Source organism: Neopsephotus bourkii, unplaced genomic scaffold (genome assembly GCF_033783945.1).
Source record: "Neopsephotus bourkii isolate Nb327-2 ecotype Australia unplaced genomic scaffold, CSIRO-AGI_Nbou_v1 NB_1628, whole genome shotgun sequence".
NCBI classification, from domain to species: domain Eukaryota; kingdom Metazoa; phylum Chordata; class Aves; order Psittaciformes; family Psittacidae; genus Neopsephotus; species Neopsephotus bourkii.
Genome location: NW_026902103.1, coordinates 668,596 through 696,590, shown reverse-complemented (window position 1 = coordinate 696,590; position 27,995 = coordinate 668,596). Strand labels below are relative to the sequence as shown.

The following is a 27,995-nucleotide window of genomic DNA, read 5'->3' as shown; positions in this document are numbered from 1 at the left end:
GCTTTGTTTTGGTTCTGATCCGTGCCGCAGCCGGCTCTCCCTCAGAGCCGCCCCTGCGCGCTCGAGGCTTGCCCAGTGACCGCTGCCGAGCCAACTGCCTGTGCTTCGCCGGGAGCGGCAGATCTCGGCGGCTGTGGCACTATGCTTGCCGCCTTCGCAGGGAAGTGCCTGGGAAGGCTGCTGCTGCTTTGCCTCTACCTCAGTCTCTTGGGCGGGAGCCCAGCAGGTAAATGCCCCTCGTTTCGCGGGTTGGGCTGGGCTGGGTGGTTGCCATGCTGCAGCCACCCTGTCCGCTCTCAGAATCGGGGCGGAATGGAGCCAAGGGGGCCAGGGGCACCACCTGGGACCTGCGGCCGAGCTAAGGTTCTCCCTGCCCTGCGGCATCCCCGACTCCCCAGGAAACGAGGCGGTGGCGCGGCGAGGCGGGTCTTCCTCGACCCTGCCTGTTCAACAATTGAGGCGTTTCTTCTCAGCGACACCGACCCTCCCTGGGGTCGGAGCTGCTTGGTGCCGTCTTCCCTGTGCTTCAGCGTGCTCTCGCCTTTAGTTTCAAAAACGTGCTTGGGTTTCTCATAGGTCTGCTGGAAGTAGGGATCCCCTCCCTGCCGGCCCTTAATTGGCGGTAACATGGTGGTCGGCGCGGTGCTGGCTGAGAGGCAGAGGGCGCACTGGGCCTGGGGTCTGGCAACATCCCGGCTCCCTGCCTCGGAGGGGTTTGTTGTAGGTGCAGCACTTACAGTTTTATTGCTGCCTTATGATTATTGGGTAAGGCATTATTTTAAGTTCTGAAAAACGCACAAATTGGTAAGTTGCATAAACTATAAGTATGCCTGGCAGGTTGTGAGGAATGTTCCTTGGAGGATTTTAGGTTGGGTTTTTAAATGGGGCATCTAAAATCCAAGAGGGAAGAGGGGCTTGGACTGTCTGGGCTCTGTGCTTCCTTTAGTAGTTTTCAACAGAAATAGGAGGGGTTTTGGTTTTTTTTCCTCCTTCCCTAAAGCTAGTGTGTTTTTGTTAATTGCTGGTTTTGGAGTATTGCAGAGTAGTACAGAATGGTAGTGGAAGGAAATACGAGATTGCTAATGTCTGCTGTGCAAGACGTGACTGTTGGAGTGTGTCTTCCCAAGGCAGAAAGTTCTGCCAATGCATGTATGTGAGCATTATTGCTGAGACTTCAGTCCACTGTCAGTGGTTTAGCTGTATTTTCAGGATGTGGTATATAAGCAATTACATATCAATACAAGTTTTTGTGCCTTTGTTGGTTTTTGTGATACTAAGAGAAGCAGTACTGCTCCCTGTGTATGATAACTTCTGTAGAATTTGTAGTAGTTTCATATAATACATAAATATTGTGATTTGTATGAATATATAAGGACAGAAAATGCGTTTTGCACTTACTAACGCTTGTTTAAAATACATATATTTATGCATTCAGAGGAAAATCTATAGTTCTTACACTGTAAAATACATGTGTATTTATGTACACAAAGCTTTAAGGCTTTTCAAACAGTTTATTTCATTAATCAAAAAGTTTTGTGACTGTAAATGGCCTGATAATTGTAGGAACATGAGTCACATTCTAGCAAGTTAGCCACATGTTTGTTGGTGACTGCTACTGCTGAAAACTACCTAAAGGTAGTTGAAGCAGTTCTAAGTTTATGTAAACCCATCAGTGAAATATAATCTTCTGAAAAACAAACAATTTTTTTTTTTTTTTTTAAAAAAGGCCAAAGCCACACAAAAAACCCAAACCCGACAAAATCCTATTTGTGTTTCCAAAATTTCCGGAGTCATATCTTCCTGAAGTGGCGGATATCAAGTCTGGCTTTGAGCAGACTTCAGAAATAAGCCACCTGCATTAGTACCCTTTATCTATATAGAGGCTGTTGTTTTTTGGATTTATATTAAATGCTTTTATATTTGTTTAGGTAGGAAGTCTTCATACTTCCTACCGTGGTGATTTAAGTGTGAGAAAAAGTATTTTAAGCTTTCATTGGTTATTAACCAAACGTACAAAAAGCTTGTCAGGCACAGGGGCCATCTGTGCACGTGCAGTGAAGGGGAATCATGTTCTTTTGGAGGGTGGAGAACTAAAATTGCCTTCCTGTGAAGTCCAGAAACAGTATGTGTTCAGGGGATGTGGGGGTTCAGCAGACTTCTTCAGGCAAAAGGGGTGCTTGCAATAGACACAACCAGAGGGTGTAGTAAGTGCACAAGGACAGTTGCAGAAAGCCGGGTTGCAGTCTTCTGCAGCTGGACAAGCAGAAACCACAAAAGGCCTCTTCGATTTTATTTTGATAAGTAGCTTGAGAAGAGTTCTTGTTCTGTTGCTTGTGTCTTTTAGTCTTGTAAATGTTAATTGTTTTGAAAAAAAAAATCACTTACTCTGTACTGAATTGAGAGTAATTTCTAAGGGAGGGTGGTGTCACAACACTGTTCTTCAGAGTTTGCTGCTTCATTAGGCAACCTTTGTGATTGCCTAGTTTAGTTGCCTAGTTTAGTTGCAGCATTCCTTGAGGAAAAGCAGACCCACCACATCTCATCTCCTAGCTTCTGACGGCAAAGATACTAAGGAGTTACAGGAGTGGAGGATGCACCTAATTTCTTAAAGACTTTGCTTCCAGGTTGGATTTTTCTGGTTTGTCGTGAGGGAAGGGCTTCTATCTCAGGGCATTTGGAATTCTTACTTATGTGAATCCTCTGTTGCTTTCAGGAGGGCTCAGCATGCAGCTTTTACCTTTCCTTGGAGTACTGAGAGGTTCTGGTGGCTGGTTTTGGATAGTGAATGCTGTGTGCTTCCACAGACTTGTGAAAATTGGTATGAAATAAACTGGCATTAAATTAAACATTAAATTGATGATGTTAAATTAAACGAAATTATATCTCAGTGCTTTTCTATTCAGCTACTTTTCTGTCTGAAAAAGAATGAATAGATTTTTAAAGCGTGAAATTGCTCTGGTGATAAGTGTGGTACTTCTACACTCTATCCCCCAAGTACTGGCTGCAATATAGAGGAGAGGTAAGGCAGAAAAAACAAATTAATGACCTCATACTCTCCCCAGCTCCTTCCTGCATAAAGACTGGGGCACCAAGAGAATAGCAAGCCACCACACTATTGATTAAATCTAATGCACATCAATTGTAGGGGAAGATATGCAGCCATGACTCAGTAGTTTGAGAAGTTACTCAGATTTGCTTACATTAGTGCCTGACTTGGTGACACTAAGCATGCAGTGCTGGGTCGTGTTGATTTCTGATGCTATTCAGCAGGTGTATATGAGAGGAGCGGTGCAATGTTATCTCTGCTATATAGTTTGATGTGGACCGATAAGAGCTAAGATGTGGAAGCGGTAGTGACTAGAAAGAATGCTACTTGAACTGCTTTCACTTGATACATGAATCAAGGAAGGCAGCCAAGATGGGAACCATATTAGTATGCAAAACATGTTGCAGGTTATCTGCATTCCTTGCAGAGTGATAACAGAGCTGCTGTATAGCTTGGTTCTAGCATCTTCTAAATTCATCATCTTTTGGGATTTTAAATACTGTGCAGGTGTTGCATCTACTGAGCTGATGGTCAGGTGATCCTTGACATCTTTAGAATGCCTCAAGATGCTACCGATATAAAAATTCATGGACCTTTCTTCAACCTTACCATGAATACTGGAAGCATAATAGCTCTCCCTGCTCTCAGGACCTTTGTTGAGAAGATAATAAGACTTGGTCTTCTTGCTGGATGGGTCATAAGTCAGCAGATACTCAGAGCAGATTTATTAAGTTTTTTGCTTAGGTGAAGGGCTGGGAGGGAACACTTGGCTGTAGAACCAGTGTATTGGTGTGAAGAAGTATGAAGAAGTAAGAGCCTGTTACTAAGGACTGCTAATGCTTAAATTTTTAATAATGCTATTTGACGATCTTGTTTTACTTTTGAGGCAGATTGAAAAAGCAGATGGTGCAAGCTGGGCATGGCTCTGATATCTCGAGTAACCGTGTGCTGGAGGTGCCAGTGGGAGTGTCTGTAGGTGGTCTATGCCCATTGCACTGAAATGAGTCAGGAGTGTTAGTAGTGTTGTTCACTTGTAGGAACTGGCAGGGTGCTGACTACCTTCTGCTGAAGGCATGCAGCTCTCGGTGAGCTTGGGCACACTTTAAAGTATGATGTAGCTTTTGACTTTTCATCTATACTTGCTGCTGTCTTGGATGTCTAGCATAGATTATTACCTCTGCCAGACTTTAATTACAAATGCAAAGCACATGTCCTTTTTTCCCTGTATAGGTACCAGCCAAACCACTTGAAAAGCTACTAATGTGAGATTGCTCTGAGTTTGAGAACAAGTGTGTCCTAGTGTTATGGCAGTAGAATATGTCCTGGAATGCATAAGCATCTGAAGGTAGTAGCATTTATTTTACAGTGGCTAGTTCTGCCACCCAAATGTGGGAACAGAAAGGAAGGGCTAAACATCTTGATTTTTATAAAATAGGTAGGGACCTTGAATTCTTAATAGAAGGGCGATGCAGCAATATACTCAAACTAAGCAAGTCTTTTGCCTCTTCCCCTGTCCTTTCTCCAGTCAAGACCATAAAGCAACACCCTAGAGTCTTGCCTGGCTCTTGCAAAAGCTGTGTTGCAGGAGCAGTATCAGGTTTGCAGTGGTGATAAATGGAACTAGTCATTATTACTACTTGAACTCGATATTTAAGATAAATGCTTTTGCTTTGCTCACCAGGGTAATAGTAGTAGGAAAGGAAGTTTTTCACTGCATCACAAAACAGGCTAGATGTTTAAGGTTGTAATAAGGTCTTTATTAGTGAATCTGCTAATCTTTGTTTAAAAATAACCAACTAGTGTCACTGTCGTAAAACATGGTGGTCTAAGCCCATAAACAAGACAGAATTTGAGTACACCTTAAAAAGTTTATTGGCCTGGTGGAATATCCTGAAGAATGTCTTTGCCTGGCTATAGGCTAGCTACAGGAAAAGATAGGCCTGCAGAAATTAGAGGTCAAATACTGCTTCTGTTCTTTAGTCTTTTCCTGCCTAAAGTAAGCTAAATAAAAAATGAAAAGCAGTTCTTGCACGCTTCTTCTATGTATGCTCAGAACTTTGGGGAAAAAATGTAGGTAGTAGGCTGTGGTGAGGAAATTCTGTTTTAATTATTTTCATTAACTAGATGGTTCTGACTCAGTTCAACTTAGGGAGAGTAAAGTTTCTTTAAACCCTTTTTTCTTTCTTTAGATCCAGCTATGACTATGACAACACAAGATGCAAGCAGTCAGTCTCAGGCAAACTCTTTGACTAATATGAAGAATGGACTTAATGAGTCATTTCCTGGTAATTGTTTTATTTCAGTACACCTAAAGCTATAACACATTTTCCTAGTGATATTAAATTATGGTGTAGAGTTTACATTTTTATACTAAAGTCTTTCAAAGTAAGATTGTGACTTCAGAGGGAAGAGAAGTAAATATGTAATCTGCGTCTTTTAAAGCCACTGCAGGAGCTAAGGTGTAAGAATCTTGAGAACCGGAAAAAGCTGTCTAACTGCTAATTGTGTGATCTGTTGCCTTTATGCATATATGTGATAAAAGCAGGCAATGGCCCTGGAGATGGGATAATTCCCAACCTAGAACCATTGTCCGAGGTTCTGTTTTCGCACTCAGCCCTGGTAATTTTTTGTGTGAGGAATCCTCCTCTTGAGCTAGTGAGAGGTATAATAATGCCCTTGCACCAGGGCATTAATTATATATATTATTAACTATATATGTACACACACTAGCTATTCTGTGATTCTGTTAATAATGCCAGGCTCCTTGCTGCTATCTTCCTCTATTTTTTTTTTTTTAATTATGGATGTGTCAAAACCTTTGGTTGTCCCTGGACTTTATTCATCATATTCTGGACCTTAACTGTGGTTTTAATAGGGAGCAGAGAATAAGTTCCAGGCAGGAGAAGAAACTGATGATTGCTGATTCCACCTCTCCTTTCTCATAAACACAGAGAAGGAGGAATTCAGCAGTGTACCAAAGCTCATGTTGGTTAGTACATATCAAACGTGGACTAAGTTATATTTATATTTATACCTAACTCAAGCAAGTTTGGAAAAGTTATTCCATCTACAGTTTTGTTGTATTCGGTAACTCTTTCCATACTTAAGCACACATATACATAGAATCAGAGAATGGTTTGGGTTGGAAAGGACCCTGAAGATCGTCTAGTTCCAACCACATTGCTATGAGTAGGATCCCCTTCCACTACAGGTTGTATAGAAAGATGTGATCTAGAAGGGACCACAGATGTTTTTGAAAGCTTCCATGAACTAAAATACACAAGTATTTTATATAATATGACCTAACCTGATTATTTCATTTATACGTGAATTGAGAAAGAAAGTCAGTATAATGATCCTATTAGTGCGCAGGGCATTCTAAAGGTGGTTTTGTTTTTTGTGTATGGATAACAGTTACCATATGGACTGGCACTGCTGCCTTCTGAATGTATCATCATGAGAGATTTCAGTAACAAATGAAGTGATGCATGTACTAGACTGACATAAACTGAAGTGATCCATGAGAAAACAGGGTGTTTTCACACATAAGCAAAGACAGTCTCCAGAACTCTTTCAGCCTTCATGTCTTATTTCAGGGGTAAACACTTGGGCTAGTTTTTCTCCATCAGGTAGAGATCAAGGCTTGCTTGTAGTGTTATCTAGAGAACCAGGATTTACTGTCTAGTGCTGGGAGACAGCTTTATAATTTTCTTTTTCTTAAAAAGCCGTTTTGTAATAGCACCTGAGATTGACAACAGTATGCTGTCAGCAACAACCAAATGTAGCTGTGTTCTTCGGCGTCATCACCTTTGTATACAGGTTTATTGTTACTTTAACTTGTTGAAGCAGGAGGGAAGGTATGAAAGTGCAGATGAAACAAGCCAGCCAAAAGGCTGATTGCCTGTGGCATAGTGTCCTTAGTGTTGTGAGCTGGCATGCAGATAAAAGAAAAACACTGCTTTACAGAATGGGCCTGCAACTTCGAAAGCATGTGGTACCTGTGCTTATGCTTGCTCAGAGACCTTTGGATTCAGATCGCTAGCAGGGCCCTCCTTTAGCACAGCCAGGTTCTCTCAAATTGCAGCTGAGTGAAGCACGTTCAAGAACTTTGCCTCAAAGTTCAGTATTTTATGCAGGAAAAGGGAAGGAGTAATTCTGAGGAGACCTAGGCTTTCAGAGACTATTTTTACTGCGCAGTGATCAACTCTGCCACCCAGTGCTTCTGTCAGTAAGAAATCAAGCTAGGCCAGTTTTCTCCATTTTCCTGACTGAATATGAACCTTTTCAATCCATGCACAGGAGACATAATGAAGCCCTTTTTCTTCTACAAAAACTAGTGTAATTTTCCCCTATAATGTTGTATGATTAGGCAGATTCAATATATAGTTACTATTTCTATATTTCTGAAATGCATTATAAAATTGACAGTAAAATTGCTTTGCAAGCATGTAAAACTAAAACCAGTGTGTTTTATGTACTGTGGGGCAAGAGGAATCTGTTGCTTTTGTTTCTTCACTAAATTGAAAGAAAAATATTTTTTTGTAACAGGTTTGTTTCTTGTCACCTTTTAGAACCCATGGCAACTACACAAATTGTCAGTTGGCAAACACAGGGGCGCCCTTTGGATCCTGTGACACTTGGACGTGAAGTGTCTGTACCTGGTAAAAGCAATCATGTCATTCTACTGAAATGGTTGTTTCAGCTACTCTAAGGTTCTACCTAGTGTTTTTGTCTGTGTTTTTTTAGTTTGTGTTGTTGTTGTTGTTTTTAATATGAAATGGTCATGGAAGTTTTGTATTTGTTGGTAATTAGCAAGATAAAGATGTTCAAGCTGTACAGAAAGTAACTGTTGAAACTGAAAAAATAAAATTGCTAGAACTGTGTTAAATTGACCTTTCCTTTAAGCATAACTTCTAATGCCTTCTCCCACAGTGTGTTTCAGTTTACTAGGGATTTGTAAGCAGATAGTACAATATTAAGGAAACAGTTATGTGTGTAGATGTGGAAGGATGATGCTTACTTAGTGGGGCTACATCTGTTGTTAATGCTGTAGTTTATCAATTTGCTTTCTTGCTGTCCTGGAAATGCATGGAGCATGAAAACAGCTAGGGAAGTGGGAACAGACTGTTCATGCTTACAGTTGCCTGCCTGAGAGCTGTATTGAGTTTTATAAAGGTAGTCCCTGAAAAGTAGGCTATCCATAGCCTGACAGAAAGGAGTTTTTTCAGGGTGTATTAAACTTCCTAAACACAGTTTTCCTTCACAGAAGGAAATGAGTATATTTTAGTCAGGCAGATGATGGTCATCTATTAGAGCTACATCTAGATTAGATGGTCTACCTCCAGCTTTTTGGCCATATTGTTAAATGGCGGTGGCTTTGGGAATGGCAGTGTTCTGTCTTTCTGTGTTACATTGTGTGTGTGTTTGTGGTGGTGTTTTTTTGCTTATCTTTTGTTTGTTTTTTTTTTTTGTTGTTGTTGTTTGTTTTTTGCCTTTTTAAAAAAAAAAAAAGCTTTTTTTTTTTTTTTTAAAAAAAAAGCTTATTGCTTTTTCCAAGCTGTACTTAAACATTGATGTAGTCCTATACAGTTTTAGGGCCCACCTATAGTCTTTGAATCGGGCTTTAAAGTGGATAGTTACAACTTCTTCAGAGTATTGACATTCACAGTTACAGTATATTAAAGCTAGAAACAATCTTCTAAAATGACATAATTACTATAGCAGCAGCCACACAACACTGCAGTTTTCAGATTCTTGCTTCTAACCCACAAGGTATGTGAAAGGATGTCCACAGTAGTCTGCGTTTAGCAAGGTCCTTTCCCTGATATTACTGTAAGAAATAATTGCAGCACTGTATTGATGTTCTGCAGTATGATTACCTTTATAGGATCATAACATATCACATTGCTTCCTTTACAACTTTGTTAGGTCCGAATCTTGCCACAAAAGAGTCCAGACAGACAAGCAATCAGAGTGTCACTTCTGTGCAGTATGAGTTACTCCTACCTGGTATGTAATTTTTCCTCTTCCAGTTATGTTATATTGAATGCCTATGATTATGCACAATCTTTTATATGAGTTGGGGAAGTAGCTAGGATGGCACTTTCTTGATAAAGTTACAGTGCTCACAGTAAGCATGTGATGAGCCCAATAAAGGGAAATACTAATAAGTTTGTTGCATTATTGTGTTCTAATAATTATTTTTATTAGTGGAGAATGAGATTCTTTTTAAAAAATGCAAGTAAAACCAGCTCATAGCTATGTGCTTCCCCCAAATCAATCCAAGTGACTGTTTCTTTGCACTAGTGAATCTGCTTGTGAAGACCACATAAGCTAGGGTACTTGTTAACCAGCAGCTGTCAGTCAACTTTGCAGCATTACAGGATTTAAAGCATGGAGAAAAGGCAAGATAAAGCTCTTCCTACAGGTGATGTGAAGTTCCCATAATAATTAACTTCTTGGACAACTAGAAAAATTAATCTAACTGAAATACCTCTCAATGAGAGGAGATAATTTAGAATTCCATTGCAAAAGTCTGCTATGATATTTTAATGACATTATTGTACAGCATTTACACTGTATTTCTTCTAGGAGGAAGCTTAAGGTAGTATCTCTTGTTCTGCTACATGTACTCTTGGTACAGAGATGTCCCAGATACCGGTTGTGGTAGTGGTTAGCCTTCAACAGCATAGGGTTTTTGCATTCCATTCATTTAAAGTGTGAAGTTTTTAAATAACCTCAAAGTACAGATTCTACTTTTAGCCAGTGTAATTAATCTGACTGTAAAGGTTTAGCTATTCTGAAACCAATTCCATTTGTAAAATTACTTCTATTGTAAACAACAAGGTGAGTTATGCTTGGCTAATTTATTAAGTGTGGTGGCTCTAATAAATGAGTTGCAGTTACTGACTTTCCTCTGCTATGAAAGCTTAAGGTGTTGCACCTGTGACTTTGACCCTAGTTCAACAGATATGTGGTATTTTGGCTGGGATTTGGATTTTTTGGTGTGCTGTTCTGCAGGCTGTAAATGTATGTACCAGACCCAGTGAAGTTTAAATATTTTATGGGAGTATCTGGGGCTTCTACTTCAGCCAGTCTTTACTGCTGCTTAGGTATGACTTGAAGTACTAGGGCAATGAGCTGTACCTTAAAACTTGCTTCTTCTCAAAGAATTTGAATGAGCTGTGAAATACAACTGTACCCTTGACCATCATAGGGTAGGTGTAGGATTGAGGTGAGGCCTGGAATAATTTTTTGGTGGAGTATTTGGGTAGACTAACCACAGTTGTATCTAAAAGGTATGAAAGAAAATGCCAATTATGAAATAAAATGTCAGTGCTGACCAGTAAAAAGTCAAGTGTGTTATTTATAAAAGGCTGAGTAGATCAGAGAAAATACAAGATATTCAGATGATCATAGACTGGTTAAGGTTGGAAGGGACCTTAAAGATTATCTGGTACCAACCTCCACTGGCACGAGCAGGACATTTTCCATTAGACCAGGTTGCTCTAAGCACCATCCAACCTGGACTTAACTCTCCCACAGATGAGGCAGCCACAACTTGGTCCAGTGACTTAACACCGTTGCATTATCTGCTGTTGGAATCTACTTTTTGGATACACTCACTTTTGCTTTTAACAAGCTTCATAAGCATAAAAAGTGTCCGGTGGTTTTACTGTATTGTACTGTTTTGTATTGTAATTGTACTGGCTTGTTACTAGGAAGGCAAAAGGCAGCCATAATTTGAAGATGATCTGTTTTCAAATTCAGCAGCTGTAGCATGAAAAGCCAGACGCAAAAATGTTAAGGCTGTGGATTTTTGTCCACATCTTCAGTAGCAGCAGGACACTACCTGTCTCACAGTATCATAAAAATACACAACTGGCTGAACTTGGGTGCTTATAGGTACAAGTCAAACTTTTTGAGATTATTAATATTTTTCCTATGCTTACTATTATTTTTAGTCCAATAAATCCTGCTTTTTAAATACCAAATGTGAATTTCAAAAGGAAGTTTAGACTGGGAGCAGATATTGTTGCCCCTGGCGAGAGCTAAGTACTTAGTATACTTTGGTTTGGGTTAAATTATGTAGAAGAACGTCTTATCTTGCTTTCAGTGAAATGAATATCTATGTTTGTATGTTAGAACTCTGTAAGAATTTTGGGTTTGGGTTAAATTATGTAGAAGAATGTCTTATCTTGCTTTCAGTGGCATTGTCTGATTTTTGCAGTTTTAGCCTGGAAAGTATAACAGCAACACAATATACCCACTTGTAATCCAGCATATGTAAAACACAAATTTGAATCTGTTCTTCCTCCACAATGAGAAATGTTTTTTGTAAATAATAATTTTTAAACTTTTTAGGTGCTTCTGATACTTCTGTGGAAACAACTATCAGTTTGGAAAAGGTAGTTGAAGTTGAACTTACTTGCATATTGGACAAGGAGTATTCTTATTTGAAAAGTTTTCAAGTGACTTGGAGGAGGGGAAATGAAACAATCAGTCATACCAATAAAACTGATAACAGCTGGAGCATCAAGTAAGTAGCATTCTTTACAGTTTGACTTGCAGGTTCTAATGAGTTATCCCATGCATATACACTGCTATCACTAGTCATGTGTGTTGTAGAGCAAGATGCAGTGTTTAATATATGTCTGTAACTGGCAGATTGAAGCTGCAGGAAAGGAGAAAGTTCGCAGTTACCACAGGCATGAAGGAAGAACTCCTGTATTACCCAGAACTTAAGTAGTCTTAGTCTGAGATTGCAAAAACATCTCAGTTACTTTTTCAAGTTCCCTGTTCTTCCATGTTCTCTTTTACATCTCAGTGTTCCTTTGCAGTAATCTGAAAGTCATCAGTGATTAGGTCATAATTAGCAAAACAAAGAAGAAAACAGCTTTACGCAAAAATGTTTTGTTTTAAAGATTTTCTTAGCCCTTTATAACCTCTGAGGAGTCTCAAGAAATGCAGAAATCTTCCTCAGTTGGCACTATTTACTGTTGGACTCTAACCCCTGTACAGATATTTAACAAGGTAGTCTCCAGTTGATTTCTGCATAGCTTTGGTTTCTTAACATCAGTGATATTTATCTGAAATTTCTATGATGGAAAATGTGGTGAGAATATATTTTACTTTTCTGCTACTCTGTATACACAAGCATAGCCACGTAAATCTTTGTACAAAGTGCCTGTGAAATGTTTACCGACAGAGATGCTGGGCTTCAGTAGGTGGCAGCTCTTTAAAACTGTTCTGTGTTGAAGCTGTGCTAGCCATTGACTGGCTTTAGAAAGAATAAACCATTTAAATAATCTCTTCTGAAGTCCTACATTGAACATGGGTTCACCATGTGAGCTGTATAGTATATCCTGTTTGGTAAACTGTAGATCATACTGCTTAAAAATGTTTGGCCTTCTATGAGCATAAAGGGTGAAAATATTTATGTTCACAACTGTGCTTGTGCTTTTGTTTTCTTAAAAATGTCATGCTGTTTCTACATTGCAGTGAATCTGAATCCAGTGTTTCAGCAGTGTCTCTTCTCTGTTCCACTACTAATCTCTTTGTTTATTTAGACTGTTAGTTAGCAGTCACCAATAGTTGTAGGGCAAAAGAGAATACAATCAGAAAACCATATTGGTGATTATTTTTTTAATTTATTTTTTTCTTTTAAGAGTTAGTGTCTCAGACAGCAGTAAGTTGGGAAGTTACAACTGTACCCTGAAAGGTGAAAAACAGCTCAGTGGTATTTTTCACTTACAAGGTAATTGTATTCAATTTTAACTACCTTCAGTTTTATTTTACTTCGGATTTGCTTCACTTGACTGTTGAAATTGTGTGTTTTATTATGGTTTCTGGATAGTATGGAAATTGCAACTTGATTTGATAAGCAGTGACTAATATGGACAAGCTAAGTGATACTCACTATCAAAGATGTGGAGGGAAGAAGAATTTTGAAGCCTTTTTAACCAAACTTGTTACCAACCAAAAGAGTATATAAACCTACTTTTTTCTTAAATGAGCAACTGATTTCCTCTTTTTTCCATCCCTAAGCAGGAGTAAATGCTCATCACTTTCTGGGGTTTGGGAGGAAAGGATGGTGTCTCAGATAAATTCTTCAATAAGCAGAGCCAATGACTTAGAAGTTTACCTTGAGATTTGATGTTAGAAGAGGAGCAAATGATTAGCAGAATGGAGGCAGGTTTTTGAACAAATTCGGTTCTATTTCTGAAACACCAAATTATTGCTTTAGTGCATCTGTCATTCTGTCTAATAACAGCACTTACATTAAAAGTTACTGTGTTTAATTGGGGAGTAGGAGTGCCCTTTCTTCTGTGTTACATTCTTTTCTCCAGTAATACTGTCTCAACAGTAGTAGGTGAAATGCAGTTGAATGCAAGATGTGGTAATTGAACAAACACAAGCTGCTGAGAGCCTTCGTATCTTAATGAGAGCTATTGCCTTTTCCTACGATAACTGTTAAAACGATACCTGTTTTCAAACCTTCTGCCAAGGGAGACTAGCTTGTAATATTGAAGAAAGTAAAAATTGTAGTTTATTAAGTTTTTTTAATCTCTAAAAATGATTGTATATTTTGTCAGCATATGCTTAAAGTTTAGTTGAAAGTCTACCCAATTCTGTTCAGATTAAAAAAGTGAAAGGAGACCTTATTCATTTGAAAGTATACAGTAACTGTTTCAGTAAGGGCAGGAATGACTCAATAGGGAAGTCATCTTTTCCAGAACAGTGCATAGGACTGCTTGATTTATTACAAGAAGATGGGACAATTGTTTCACAGTGGTTGAATGCTGCCACTTCTGGTGCCATAAAATGTACAGGCTTGACATTTTTTAAGATTAATGTAAGAGTGAAGGAAATGGGAAAGAGAAGTCCTTGAATCTTCCAGTCAATAATGCAGAGAGAACAAATCTCAAACTGAAAGATGAGTAATATGTTGATAGACTCAGTGGCTAAAGTCATCACTGCTGTAACTAACTGCAATGATTTTCCACAAGGCAGTTAGGCATTATGGATGTCTTGCCTCTCCTCCCTTTCCTCCCCATTCTGGCATGGCATGACCCTGCAAATTTAAGCTTTTACCCATGTCTGCAGAAAATAATGAGATGCTTATAGGGAGATCAAATTATTAAATATGGAGATTAATTCATGGGTATTTTGTAGTGTTTTAGTATCTATATTAAAGGGTAGAATAGATTAATTTGTTTGCCCTTTGTTCAGGGTTCCTTGAGCACCTGTCCAGGTATATGCACTATGAAACAACTCTTGTCTTTATTAACTAGTGTGGAACTCTTGACTGGTGCAAATGCTGGTGTGATCACCTGTCTGCTCATCTCAACATTTTTCTGTACAGCACCAGTGCTGGGTAAAAATTCTTGCAAAATCATCTGGAGCAAAGCACAATATTTCCTTGCACAATCAGGATTAACCACTCTGTTAGAGCCAGATCCCAGAACTCATGATGGATATTTGTCCTTGTTCATGGCTAATGTGGTCATATGTGTTGTTGGTATGCTGGTAGCTGTAGTTTGTTTGCCACTCATCAGAATGGCTAAATCTTTTTGACTAAAAAAAACCTCTTGTGCTGGGTAGGAGGGTTTTCTGTTTGCTTTCCTGTGTTAAGTTCTTTTTTTCCTTAACTTCTTTTGGTTTTTCTCTTCTATGAATTGCCAGGGAGGTGTAAACAATTACTGGAAGTTACCTGACAGAAGTGAGGGTACTCTGCCACAGCTCTTTAGAAGGAAGGATAGTGTTTAATGATTAAAACAAATATGTATGGAGTGAGAAGACTTCACTAATAATGATGATGGGTTGATGTATAGTGCAGCAAATTCTGAGGTTTTAAGCAATGTTATTCTTAAGAAATTGGTTTAATAACTGTTTCTGGAATGGGAATTTTGAAGCTTGGTTGCTCACAAGAAGTGAACTTTTTGTGGAAAATTAATTTGTGCTCAGCCAATCGAAGAGCGGAGTGAACAAGCAAAATCTTAGTTTATACCAAATTGTTCCATCATAACTCCTGAAAACAAATTCTTGGCCTGTTTAGTCTAGTGTGACCAGTATAATTTAAGATGTACTGGTTCTGTTACTTAACAAGATAGAACAATTGAAACTTCTAGGTAAAATTTAAAATAAATGGATCTGAAGAAAGCATGCTGATAAACATCCTAATAAAGAGGGGAAGAAGGGGAAATACATACTCTAGCATGATGTAATTACAGCTGAGCAAATATATCCGTGGCATGCCTGAATATATTCAACAACTCTTGGATTTTGCTTTTGGAAGGCTGTGGGTCATCTGTGGTTATAGTGGCTGCGACAAGTAGGTCTGAAGTTACAAACAGATGCCATGTTTCTTCTGGCAATGTTCTGTCCTTACCAAGATTGGACTGACATTCTTTTATATTGGCATGCACCTGAAAGCCATGCTTCAACTCAAAATATTTTTAGCTGCAGAGTCTATCAGTCTGTTGTTTTGTCTTAATTGCAAAGAAAAGCTCCCTGCATATGCAGCCATTGCCGTATACCATTATGTTATAGCATTATGGCTGGAATAGACTTCTATGACTTTTTGCTGATTGAGTGGAGTTGTATGAAAATTAGTATGTTTTTCTAGTGTACTAGAGTTGAAGCATGTAGCTCACAGCTTTTACAGAAAGAGGAAATGGCCAAGGGTAGAAATCGCAATCTGTGTATCACTTAATTTTCAGTTTTAATTGGCAGCTTTTAAGATCAGACAGCAACTGTGAACAGGATTCTCATAGTTTCTGCATAAATTCTGTATGTATAGTATCAGCCTGAAATGACTCTTCATTTACATCATGTCTTGAATGATAGAATCATCTATATTTTAAAGGAAAAGGAAGTGAATGGACTACTATAAGTAGATACCTAAATATCTTTTTTCAGTATTGTAATTAAAACTTGTAGATCTCACATAATGAACTTTTTCCCATTTCATAGTACCGAAAATTGAACGAAAAGGAAAACCCACGATCAGTTACCTTAGAGATACAGCTGTAATGACTTGTGAATGTCCTGGCTATACAGCCATTTCTTGGACCTGGTATATGACCAATGGAAGTAAACAGGTAAGGTTTCCATCTGTTTGCCAAGCGAAACAAAGTGGCAAAATCCAAGTACAGACCCTTTGTAAAATATGATGAGTTTTTGCTGTAGGCTCTACTAATTGAATTTCTGTTAAATCTCATTAAAATCTCTGTACGTGATGGGAAAAAAATCTGTGATATTTAGGAATAGTCATTATTACAGGGATTTAGTTTTTCTGGTTTTCATGATGTTCCCTTTCCAAAAAGTCCCTGCCATACCCTTACAGACCAGGTAGAAGTGAAACAAATCAGGCAGGTCATTAGGTATTTCATCTTACTATATTAATGGTCATAGTTTGTTCAAATTTTGCTGCTTGATACCAAGAAAAATCTTACAGCTCAGCATTTCTAAAGACATGAAAGGTATTGGAGGCTTGAGGTGAAAAGGTACATACCCATTTTTCTCCTTCTCCATATACAAGTAATTCTGTATTTCCCCGTCTGTATGGCCTCTGGGGCACTGGAGCTGAAGGAGGTCATCCCATGTGGAGGTTGCTGTGCCACTTCATTCTGAAGGAGTTGAAATCGCTTCTCACTTCTGCTCTTGCCTTAAAGGCTATAACGAAAAATCTTGCTCAGCAGTTTCCCTTCTTCACATACTCACGTTTGAAGATCCCCATTAGGCTTGGAAGTATAGCCACTTTGTTCTAGCCCTTTTCTGGGGGAAGCAGCATTTAATTTCTAAAATAAGTTAGAGAGGAGGTAAATAGATCTGTCTCCTCTGTGCTGCTGGAGAGTAGCACTGGCTTGTAAGACTGTTAACATAATTTCCAGTGAAGCAGCATTCCCAGTTCAACTTAAAAGTACATGCTTTGTGCTGTGGTAAAACATTGTATTGCATCCTGACACCTGAAACTGCTTTTGTCAATGGAGAGTCAGTGGAGTCAGGGCTACCTTTCATCTGATCTTAAGCGGACTAAAACAGGTCAGACAACTTGCCCATTAAAAGTGTATTTTCCTCCACTGAATATAAAGGGAACACAGGCAGACAGCTAAGATAAAACTTTCCCTTGGAGGTGCAGTAAACATAATTCACAAATGCCACTTGTTCTGAAGTTGTTTTTACATCACTCTATACAGAACTATCTATTGATAATATAAATAATTTCTTTAGCCACTTTCTCATTACATTAATAAGACTTGCATTTTTTAATTTCAGATTGTCATTAATGAGTCTTTGCTGGCAGACAGGTATGTAATTAGTAAAAAGTCTGCCAGTATAACCCATCTGAAGATACTGAAGGTCACCAAGGAGGATGGTGGTGAATATTGGTGTGAAGCTACTTTTGAATTAGGGAAAAGTAAAGGAAGACTGGAGCTTAAAGTTCTGTCCTTCATGGTGCCTCTCAAACCCTTCATAGCAATTGTGATTGAAGTTGTTATTTTCGTAGCTCTCATTGTCTGTTACGAGATATATTCAACAAAAGTAAAACATAAAGGTAAGCCCTTTCTAGCTTTCCATTGAAATTGCAGACAAAAGTAGAAAGATAGGGCATGTAACACTTCATGTATGAAGTTCAATGTGATTTTTTTTTTTTCCCCCCCACATCTGTTTTTTCTGATAAAATACTTTCTTCCAGAACACTGCATTATTTTTAAATTTTAAAATCTCTTTCATGAGTCTTGAATTCAGGTACAAAGTGCTTTCAGTAAGTTGTGCTTTTGCATAAATGTTTTGATATAGTCATTACTTTTTTCTTTACAAGACAATCTAGAGGCTACACTTGTTTAGGAATGTATGTAACTCTTAGTAGTCTTGAAGAGAGAAACTTCTGTTAAGCAATTGAGTAAGAAGTTAAAAATGCATCAAACCAGAACACACTGTTGGTGGTTGAACCTAAGGCACATATAGGTGAGCCAAACTAGATGTACAAGATGATGTATCTATGTAAAGTGATGTATCTATGTAAAAAACCCCTATGCATATATGTGTCTATATTACATGTATATGTGTTTCAGTTTTATACGTACATGTATATATATAGTATATATAATGTATTAAAATCAGGCTAAAATTTGATCAAAGTAAGCTTTTTGAAAAATTCACAGGTACTTCCACTGAACAGAGGAACAACATAATTTGAACTATAAATCTTGGAAAACTAATAAAATGAAAAAAATGTTTTGCTTAGACATGGAGTAAAATAATAAGCTAGAACTTTTCTAGTGTTTGTTAAATTGAGACCTTATACAATTATTTTTCTGTTATGCAGAAGCCGAAAAAGAATTTGACCAAATTGAGCATCTGTAAGTAAAGAATTTGTGTACTACAGTTAAATACTTGCTCTTTTGCATATTAGTATGTTGTATAAAATTATACCTTGTTGTTGACCCAATTGATAAGGTTTAGTGATGAATAAGAAGGTACAGTTCATTCGTTTCCTTGAGACTTCCTTAAAAATTCCAGTATGCAGAATGCTGTTTTGTAGGCAGCACTTAATTTTGGTGTTCGGAATAGATTTCATTTTTTTTGAAAACACCATGTATTCTCATTATGAACTCATTCTAAAATCATAGAACCATAGAATGGTTTGAGTTGAAAGGACCTTAAAGGTCATCTCATCCTATCACCTCCTGCCATGGGCAGGGAAGCTCTATGATTAGGGGGAAAGTCACTTTCAGGTAAAAATTTAATAAAAGAGTCTTTGAAATTTTTCTCTTATTTTATTATCCATATTAACATAAATTTCTCTCACTTGCATGTGGTCAAAGCCCATATTATCCTGGGTAAGCCTGTAGTTGCTGGATTACTGGGAGCTGGTATTGTTGCCTTTTTTGGTGGTTAACACCAGCCTCTGGAGTAGTGCCTCTTGTGGTGCTGATAGCTTGGGCTCACTGAGCACAAGGATGGCTGCACTGCTGGAGCTGAAGGGGCACGTGTAGGCACTTCTGTTGCTGTTCTGCTGCTTGAGTGTTGGTGCTCCCATGTAGGCTTCCCCATCCTGAGGATGATGCAAAGCTCGCTTGCTAAAATAAGCTATACCTTTCTCCCTCAGCCCAACCTTTGACGCTCAGTCACTTTATCTGCTTGTTAAGTTTCCTTTTGTTTTGAGATGCAGCCTAGCAGTTCTTTTTTGATGTGTCCAGTCTAATGCATGTTTTACTCTCAGTCCCTTCACTTAATGTTTATCTCTTTGTCCTTCTGCATGGCACCCTTCTTAAATTTCTTGATGTAGTGACCTTTGTTTCCCTATGTTGTATTCATGCTTCCATTCCTATTTGCAGTGATAGATAAAAATATATTTTTAGTATTTATCCCTCTTTTTAACCAGTTTTGAAATTCAGTTACATTATAAGCTGGGAATATGTCTTGGAAATTTATTGTGCTATTATACTGCTGTTCCATAAGGATCATAGAACAGTTAGGGTTGGAAAGGACCTAAAGATCATCTAGTTCCAACTTCCTTGCCATGGGTAGGAACACCGCACACTAAACTATGTCACTTAAAACTCCATCCAGCTTGTCCTCGAACACTACCAGGGATGGAGCATTCACAACTTCTCTGGGAAGCCTGTTCCAGTACCTCACCACCCTCACAGTAGAATGATAGAATCATGGAGTAGCTAGGGTTGGAAAGGACCTTGAGATCTAGTTCCAACCCCACTGCCATGGGCAGGGGTACCTCACCTTAAACCATGTCATCCAAGGCTCTGTCCAGCCTGGCCTTGAACACTGTGAGGGATGGAGCATTCACAACTTCCCTGGGGAATGTATTACAGTGCCTCACCACCTTTAACTTCCTCCTTATATCCAATCCAAACTTCCCCTGCTTTAAGTTTTAACCCGTTACCCCTTGTCCTATCACTACAGTCCTTAATGAAGAGTCTCTCCCCAACATCCTTATAGGTCCCCTTCAGATACTGAAAGGCTGCTATGAGGTCTCCACACAGCCTTCTCTTCTCCAGACTGAACAGCCATAACTTCCTCAGCCTGTCTTCATACAGGAGGTGCTCCAGCCCCCTAATCATCCTTGTGGCCCTCCTCTGGACTTGTTCCAACAGTTCCATGTCCTTAAGTTCAGCACACCAGAACTGTACAGAGTACTCCCAAATGAGGTCTCATGAGAGCAGAGTAGAGGGGCAGGATCACCTCCTTTGACCTGCTGATCACGGTCCTTTTGATGCAGCCCAGGGTATGGTTGGATTTCTGGGCTGCGAGCGCACACTGAAGCCGGCTCATGTTAAGTTTGTCATCAGCCAACACTCCCAAGTCCTTCTTCAGAGGGCTGCTCTGAATCTCTTCTCTGCCTAGCCTGTAGCTGTGTCTGGAATTGTTCTGACCCAGGTGTAGGACCTTGCACTTGGCATGGTTAAACTTTGTGAGATGGCAGCAGCCCACCTCACAAGCGTGTCAAGGTCCCTCTGGATGGCATTCCTTCCCTCCAGCGTATCAACCGAACCACACAGCTTGGTGTCATCGGCAAACTTGCTGAGGGTGCACTCAATCCCACTGTCGATGTCACTGGCAAAGATGTTGAACAAGACTGGTTCCAACACCAACCCCTGAGGGACACCACTCGTTACTGGTCTCCAGCCAGACACTGAGCCATTGACCACAACTCTTTGTGTGCGGCCATCCAGCCAGTTCTTTATCCACCGAGTGGTCCATTTATCAAATTGATGTGTCTCCAATTTAGAGACAAGGATGTCATGTGGGACAGTGTCAAATGCTTTGCACAAGTCCAGGCAGGTGATGTCAACTGCTCTACCCTTGTCCATCAGTTCCATAGCCCCATCATAGAAGGGCACCAAATAGGTCAGGCAGGATTTCCCCTTCGTGAAGCTATGCTGGCTGTCACCAAGCACCTTGTTGTTTTTCATGTGCCTTAGCATGCCTTCCAGGAGAATTTGCTCTAACATTTTGCCAGGCATGGAGGTGAGACTGACTGGAAATGTCTTGGCTTGAAAATCGCCCTTGTTGTGCAACCCTGCACAGTAGTGCACTGAAATAATGTTTTCAAGCTTGATGAGATGTGGGATGCGGTTTTGATCAGCTGATAAATCTTTACTTTGGAGTTCTATCTTAGATACACACATGTGAAGTAATTCTACTAAACGTTGTATTTTTTGCCTGATTTTAATAACTGAAAGCTTTATCAGCTACTGGCTGTTTAGAATTGTGTATCAGTGTCTCAAAAGGAACTTCTCAGGTCTATTACGTCAAATGATGACTCATGTACATCTGAATTTGATTGTTGAGGCTGTAATTAGAGTGTTACAATTCTAATGCTATATATATAATAATGCTACAGTTCTATAATGCTGTAATGCTACAGTTCTAGGTAGGAGGCTAGTGATTCAGAAATACTTTTTTTTTTTTTTAAGTCAGAGTATTGTTAATATAAGTCTTTGTGACCAACACCCTATAGGTAGTTGTAGGTACTCCAGAAAAAGCAATCATATAGTGTTTCAGCCAATAATCTGAGGAAGTTGAGGTGTATATTGTTTTAAGCATTCACTTTATATACAAATTCTATACACTGAATAAGATGATAGTACAGCAAATGATTTCTGGGACTAGTGTCACTGTTATACCTTAGGCACAGAACTTTGTGGGGTTTTGAGGGTGATTGACTTTTGTTTACTACTTGGCTAAAAGATGTCAAGAGTTGGGTTTTTTTGGTGCTTAATTTTTTTAATCTTATAATTTGACATGTTAGAAGAGGGAAAATCAACTAGATGTACTCTGTTACTGGGTTGTGGGACTGGAATGACTGTGCTCCTACGAAAAAGTTGAGTTCTGGGATTTAACATCTCTTATAGTAAATCAGAAGACGGTGGTCTGGAAAGCAGTGAAGCTAGGCAGAGAAGAGTTTGATCTGGTGCATAAGAAGGTATGTAGAAATGAAATGGAGACAAGAATTTACTCTTTTCTTTAACAGCCTAATACAAGGATGAAGAAATCCATTGTGCCATCCCAGTGTACCAGTGTGGTTGGTTGGTGGTTTTTTTTTTTGGTTGGTTGTTTTGATTTTTATTTTTATTTTTTAAATGTGGGAACATAGGAATAGAACCATTGTTTAGATAAAACAATATATAGTAATTTATGATGTATTATCAGCAAGACAATGAGTCCAGTCCCTTAGAATTCAATGCTGTCATTATCCTTGTGGTTTAGTAGTTCCATTCACCTATGCAGTTCTTAAAATAGGACCTGGATTAACTTGCTTAATAACCTGGTTCCTGATGAAATATATCTGTAGTTGGCAGGGTAAGTGCTGAGGTGCATAACTGTTGATATACCTAAGCCCCTACTTTTTAGGCTGTATTTTGGGTTTTGAGTGTGTTTATGGAGGAAACATGCAAGTGGGGAATGTGACAGTACCAGGGGTATGAAACAAGGGATTATAGGAGTCTAGGAAAGTAGGCAAAGTATAATAGATGGAAAGTGTAATAGATGGAAAGCTTTAGTGGTAGAAGGAAGCAGCGAATATGTAGCCCTTTAGCTATATAGTGAACACCCTCATCCTTGTTACTCTTTACAGCGTAATTACAAATTGCTTCTACTTACGCCAGATGGAAATGCTTGTTAGAGGATGGTGTTGTCAGTTGAGCACCAATCCTACACAGTAGCTGTTTCCTCTTGTTATTCCCCCCTCTGCAGCTGGCACCCCAGTCTCTCATCTCAAGATGAGGTATTAATGACTTTGTATTCATGTCACAGCTTGTAGCATTTCTCCTCATCACCAGCCATCTACTTGAAGAAAGATTGTTTCCATACCCTTTGTTTTAAAGAGCAGAAAGAGAAGTGGCAGGTGAAGAGTAACAAACAGAAAATAATCACAAGTACTTTCAAGAGCATGTTCTCTCCTCTGTTTTCCTATATGTTATGATTGCTGTGACTTAGTTTTTCAAAGTGTCATGGCTTAAACCTGGGTAGCAACTAAGCCCCACCCAGCTGGTTGCTCATGCTCCCCTGGTGGAATGGGGGAAAGACTCAGAAAGAGAAAAGTGAGAAAACTCGTGGGTTGAGATAAAGACAGTTTAATGGGCAAAGCAAAAGCTCCACACACAAGCAAAAAAATTGGTGAATTCGTTCACCACTTCCTATGGTCAGGTAGTTGTTCAGGCACCTTCAGGACAGACAGGTTCCAACATGCATAATGGTTACTTGAGAAGACAGATGCTTTAATTCCACATATTATCCCACTTCCCTTCCTTCTTCCCATAGCTCTGTATATTGAGCATGATGTCCTATGGCATGGGATATCCCTTGGTTCATTTGGGGTTGGTTGTCCTGGCTTTCCCTTCCCAACTTACGCACCCCCAGCCTGCTTGCTGGCGGGGCGGTGTGAAGAGCAGAAAAGGCCTTGACTCTGTAAGCCCTGCTCAGCAATAGTGAAAATGTTCCTGTGTTACTTATGCTGTTTCCAGCACAAATTTGAAACGCAGCCCACACCAGCTACTGTGAGGAAAATCAGCTTTATCCCAGCCAAAACTAGCACAAAAGAATTTATCCAGTATTGGTTCCAAGGTCCTATTCTTGTAAAGCCCTTTTTGCACATGATACTCGGTGAATCACTAAGGACCCAGATTTGCAAACTGGACTGTTTAAAAAAAAAAAAAGTAGTAAAATCTGAACTGTAACGAAGCTTATTTTCAAACAAATATGGTAAAATATTAAGTAGCAAAATAATAGAATTGATTTTTTAAGGAAATATGTTTATCTTTCATTCAGGAGATTTAGTACAGCAGAAATGGAAATGATCACAAAGCTACAGAAGTATGCAGCTGTGCATTTTAAACGTCCACTATGCTTCTAAGTAAACTCCTCTACACTTTAAGAAAATAAGATGCTTTAAAAATAGCTGTCAAACTGCTTATTTTATACAGATGATAATGTGTTCCAATGTACTGCATTTAGATCTCTGCTGTCTGTAACATTTGTTATTTTACTAAAAAGCTTTTTTTTATGTGATTAGACTTCCTGTTGTTTGACTGATGTCTTTGATTTTATGTTCTAAATTGGAACTAACTTCGCATTCATTGAATGAACAGATGATATAGAATGGGCCTATAAGTGTTACAAGGCTGGGCTTGTAAGATCAAAAAAGTATTTCCACCAAAGACAAAGCCTTTTACTAGAAGATGAAGCGAATGTGACACGGCCATTTCTTATGACAGAAATTGTCAAAGGGAAATCTTTATCATTATTTAAGTTACACATTAACAGGTTTGCAGTTTGCTCTGAGCAGTAAAATGTCTTCATTCTGACTTTTCTTAGCTTCACTTAAATGAGGAAGATAGGTACATTCTGAATACTTAAGATACGAATTTTCTGAAGATGTCCTGCCACATATATGTACTACTATACTGTTATTCTAAATAGGCTAAATACTTACAGACTGTGCAGATCAGATATTTCAGAGTATTCCAGAGTAGATGAAAGAAGCAAAGGGGATACAGTACCATATCCAAAGAAACTGAAATAATTCTTTACACTTGTAAAATTACTGCAGGATCTGAGAGCTGCAAACCCAGTTTCGCGATTGTAATTTATACAGAGCACAGAAATTTCACAAATACAACTATGTGGTTCTTACATCGCGTCTACTTGATACCGTTTGCTTCTTGCAGCATACTGTATTGTTCCTTAAACTCCTCTTAAGGCACAGAGTAGATCTTGAGCAGCTAAAATTTTCAGAGTATTACAATAAAGCAACATGAGTACTAGTAGTTCTCATACACAAAAAGTTGTGACACTGCTGTTATGACTTAAGATACTGCTTTAGAGGAGGTAGTTGCCATAATTCTAAATACACCATTTACTTACACAATTGGCAATTGAAAAAGGTGCAGCTAATAGAATATCAGTTGATTGCCTTAGTAGTGTTTTCTTGCCAATCTAAAAGAAAAAAAGAAAAACTTAAATTTTAAGAAAGAGAAAAGTCAAGTCTTCAAAATACTTTTCTCAATAAAAATGCAAGGAAAAAGGAGGCAGCATTTGCAAACTCCCTAGGGAAATGAAAGGAAAAAACATCTAAACAGAACTTCCTCAAACTGGTCATTTTTCTTTGAACATAGATAAAGGAATACTGAAAATATGTTTAATTCCCTTCCTTTATTTTTCTGATTTTACTGTTCTTATGGATTTGAAAATAACAGAAAGCCTAGCATTAGCTGTTGGAGATGAGGGGACAAAATCCAGTCTGATACATGCTTTTTTGTTTTCATTGTTTGTGTCTTTAAAATTACAAGTTAAAGGACAGGTGGAAAGCGATGGGAAGTATATAAGCATTAAGTGATTGACTGTATAAGGACTGAACACTGATAAAGATTTCCCTTTCTAAGGTACTGTGTTTATTGTATTTTGCCTTGAAGTTTCTATGCAGTGTAAAAACTATAATGCATTTACAGCTTTTCATGCAAATTTATTGTTGCTATAAAGTTGTTTTGTTGTACCAAGTAAATGGTTTGCAGTTTGGAAAGACTTACTTCTGTATATTGCTTGAAACAATTTTTGTAGTTATTTCAGTAGTGAAAAAGAGTAAGCTTAAATAGATCTAAGAATTAGATTCGGAATAAAGCAGGATTAGTATCTCTTTCAACAAAAAGGAGGCTATGTACTATCTGGAAAAAAGACCACCTTTTAAGCAGAAATGGTAACAACTTATTTCTGCCTTCACGGAGCATTCCTGTCTGATACTGAAACTGTGGTATGAGGTCTTGGCCAACATCAGCCAGACTTAAGATATTTTTTTGGTGTTAGCAAAAAAGGGTTGCACTGAAGGTAAGCAGGAACTGGGAAACCTGGATTAAGCATGGATTTTACGTCTGTGATGTGTTTCTCCTATCAGGACTTTTGGGGTTGGGTCAAATTGGCTTCTGTAACAATTGTTTTGTCCTGAACTACCTCTAGCATGTTGTGTTTGCCATGTCTGCAAGGGGTTTCCCATTTGGTTTTAGGTTGGTAAGTAGCTTTTCATATTGGTAAGTGGTTTTATTCATCGTATGTCTGCTTAGTTTTAAAACTTGGGTTCCCCTACAAAGGGCAATAAATAGTATTAAAGGATACATATTAGAAAACTGGCATAATTAATGGTATCTCCTACAAACAACAGGGCTAATTGTAAGAATCCACAAAATTAGTTTTAATAAGGTACACTAATCCATAATTGACCTAATTGTTAGGCTCAGCTGTATACATTTGTTGGGCTAATCTTGTCTTCCAAGATGAAATCGTTGTTTTCATGCAAGAGTTCATTGGTTTCTATACCAAAAAAGCCTTATCCATTTTTTAGAGGAAAAGACTGTAAGGTCTGCAAAACAATCCTGAAGGGCTGTTTCCTAATACTTCAAAGTGGTCAATGCAAATTCCTCCTGTACATAGGTCCAAAGTAAACGCAAGCAGCTGTGAGGCCAGATTCTGTGTGAAGATTGACAAATAAGAGAGTTTCCAAGCTTTGAGCTCAGATAGAGCTGTAAGACTGTTTCTTTAGGATGGAGAACCTAAGAATTACCCAATAGTGGGCCAAGATAATTGATTACTTACAGGTCATTTGACACATGCAGTCATGAGGAAGAGCGGGAAAACCCATGAGTATTGCTGTTGATACTGAAATCAGCATCTGTGTGCCATTAACTCTTTCAGCCAAAGAAAATGATGTTTGTATCCTGCTTTAAATTCACCCTCATAGCTTTCCCACGCTGACTGTTGAGCAATTAGAAGGAAACTGATTGGTGTCTTAACTGTAGGGAGATTTCTTGAGTGGAAAGGTCCTTTAAGTGTTGAGCTACGCAGCACATGCAGGCTCACCATGATTAACTGTATCATGTTGCACTTATAGCTGACAGCTCCCCCAGATTAGGAATGGGCAAGGAATGAGGAAAAATCAGTTGAAGAATAGTTGTGAGGACATGGGAAGGACCTGCAGTTATTCTGCAGGGGTCCTGAGGGACAGACAGCAGGAACTGAGATGACTTGCAGTTAAGATGTGTACAGGGAAGACAGTACAAATCTGTAGGAAAAAAAAGCCAATTTCTTTCTAACTCTGCCATTCAGAATGTTTGTGTAGGAAGTTCTGTACAGTGACTGAAAGCAGTCTGCCATTGCTCAGCACTTGCACAGGTGAAAAAAACAAGTGATAAATCTTTCATTGGAAGCAATATCCTTGAAAAATGTTTCTCCTCTGTTTTTAAATAGTTTTGAAGTCTTGTTATTATTCTTACCCAGTTCGTATATATCTAATGCATTAAACAACTTGTTACTGAAACTGAGTTTAAATTTACTGTTGGTAAGTTCATTTTTGTAGTTGAATTGTGTAAGACTTCATACTTGTTTGTTACATCTTAGCCAAAATGGTTGTTTTATTTCCATATGGAAACATAATATGATTTGTTTCTCCATTCTGCCTTTCATTTAACCAAAGAAAAATTTGGGGTTTATTTATTTCCTTTTTTTTTTTTTTTTTTGATTACTGCTAGGGTAATACTTCTGTCAACTGACTTGCTGGATTATTTTCAAATTGACATTAGAAGTTACATAATAGTGCCTTAAAGGAATTTGTTTACTGTAGTTAACTTCTATTCTCTCATTTGCAATATGCTTGTTAAAAGTTTCAGAGGAAACCTGGCAGCAAAATCTATTTTTCTAATGAACAACTAAGCTTAATGCTTTTATCACACTTGCCTTATTTTTACATTCTGATTTTATACTTTGTGCTCACTCAACTGTTCTATTGTTTTGCTTGATCTCTAAAATGTATACAGAAATTGAAATAGCCTCTGTTTGATGTATATGAAATAACAAGGAGAGTAGTTATGAGTAGTGTGAATTGTTAATACTGTACTTACAAATAATTCTAATAAACTTAACCATTAAGAAGCCA

At 38.5% G+C, this 27,995-nt stretch overlaps 1 protein-coding gene across 4 annotated transcripts; it reads left to right on the top strand.

The window, feature by feature from the left end:
- Nucleotides 1-27,995, top strand: EMB (embigin). 4 transcript variants are annotated; one of them, XM_061373123.1, is made up of 11 exons: nucleotides 1-226; nucleotides 5,242-5,331; nucleotides 7,618-7,707; nucleotides 8,975-9,055; nucleotides 11,411-11,585; nucleotides 12,715-12,803; nucleotides 16,022-16,149; nucleotides 17,327-17,606; nucleotides 18,381-18,414; nucleotides 21,931-22,001; nucleotides 23,846-27,995. In XM_061373123.1, exons 1-10 carry the CDS (start codon nucleotides 142-144, stop codon nucleotides 21,983-21,985), a joined length of 1,107 nt encoding a protein of 368 aa, XP_061229107.1. In that variant the 5' UTR covers nucleotides 1-141; the 3' UTR covers nucleotides 21,986-22,001; nucleotides 23,846-27,995. The 4 variants fall into 4 exon arrangements, with proteins under 4 accessions (XP_061229107.1, XP_061229106.1, XP_061229109.1 ...); XM_061373122.1 differs by having other exon boundaries at nucleotides 5,236-5,331; XM_061373125.1 differs by lacking the exon at nucleotides 5,242-5,331.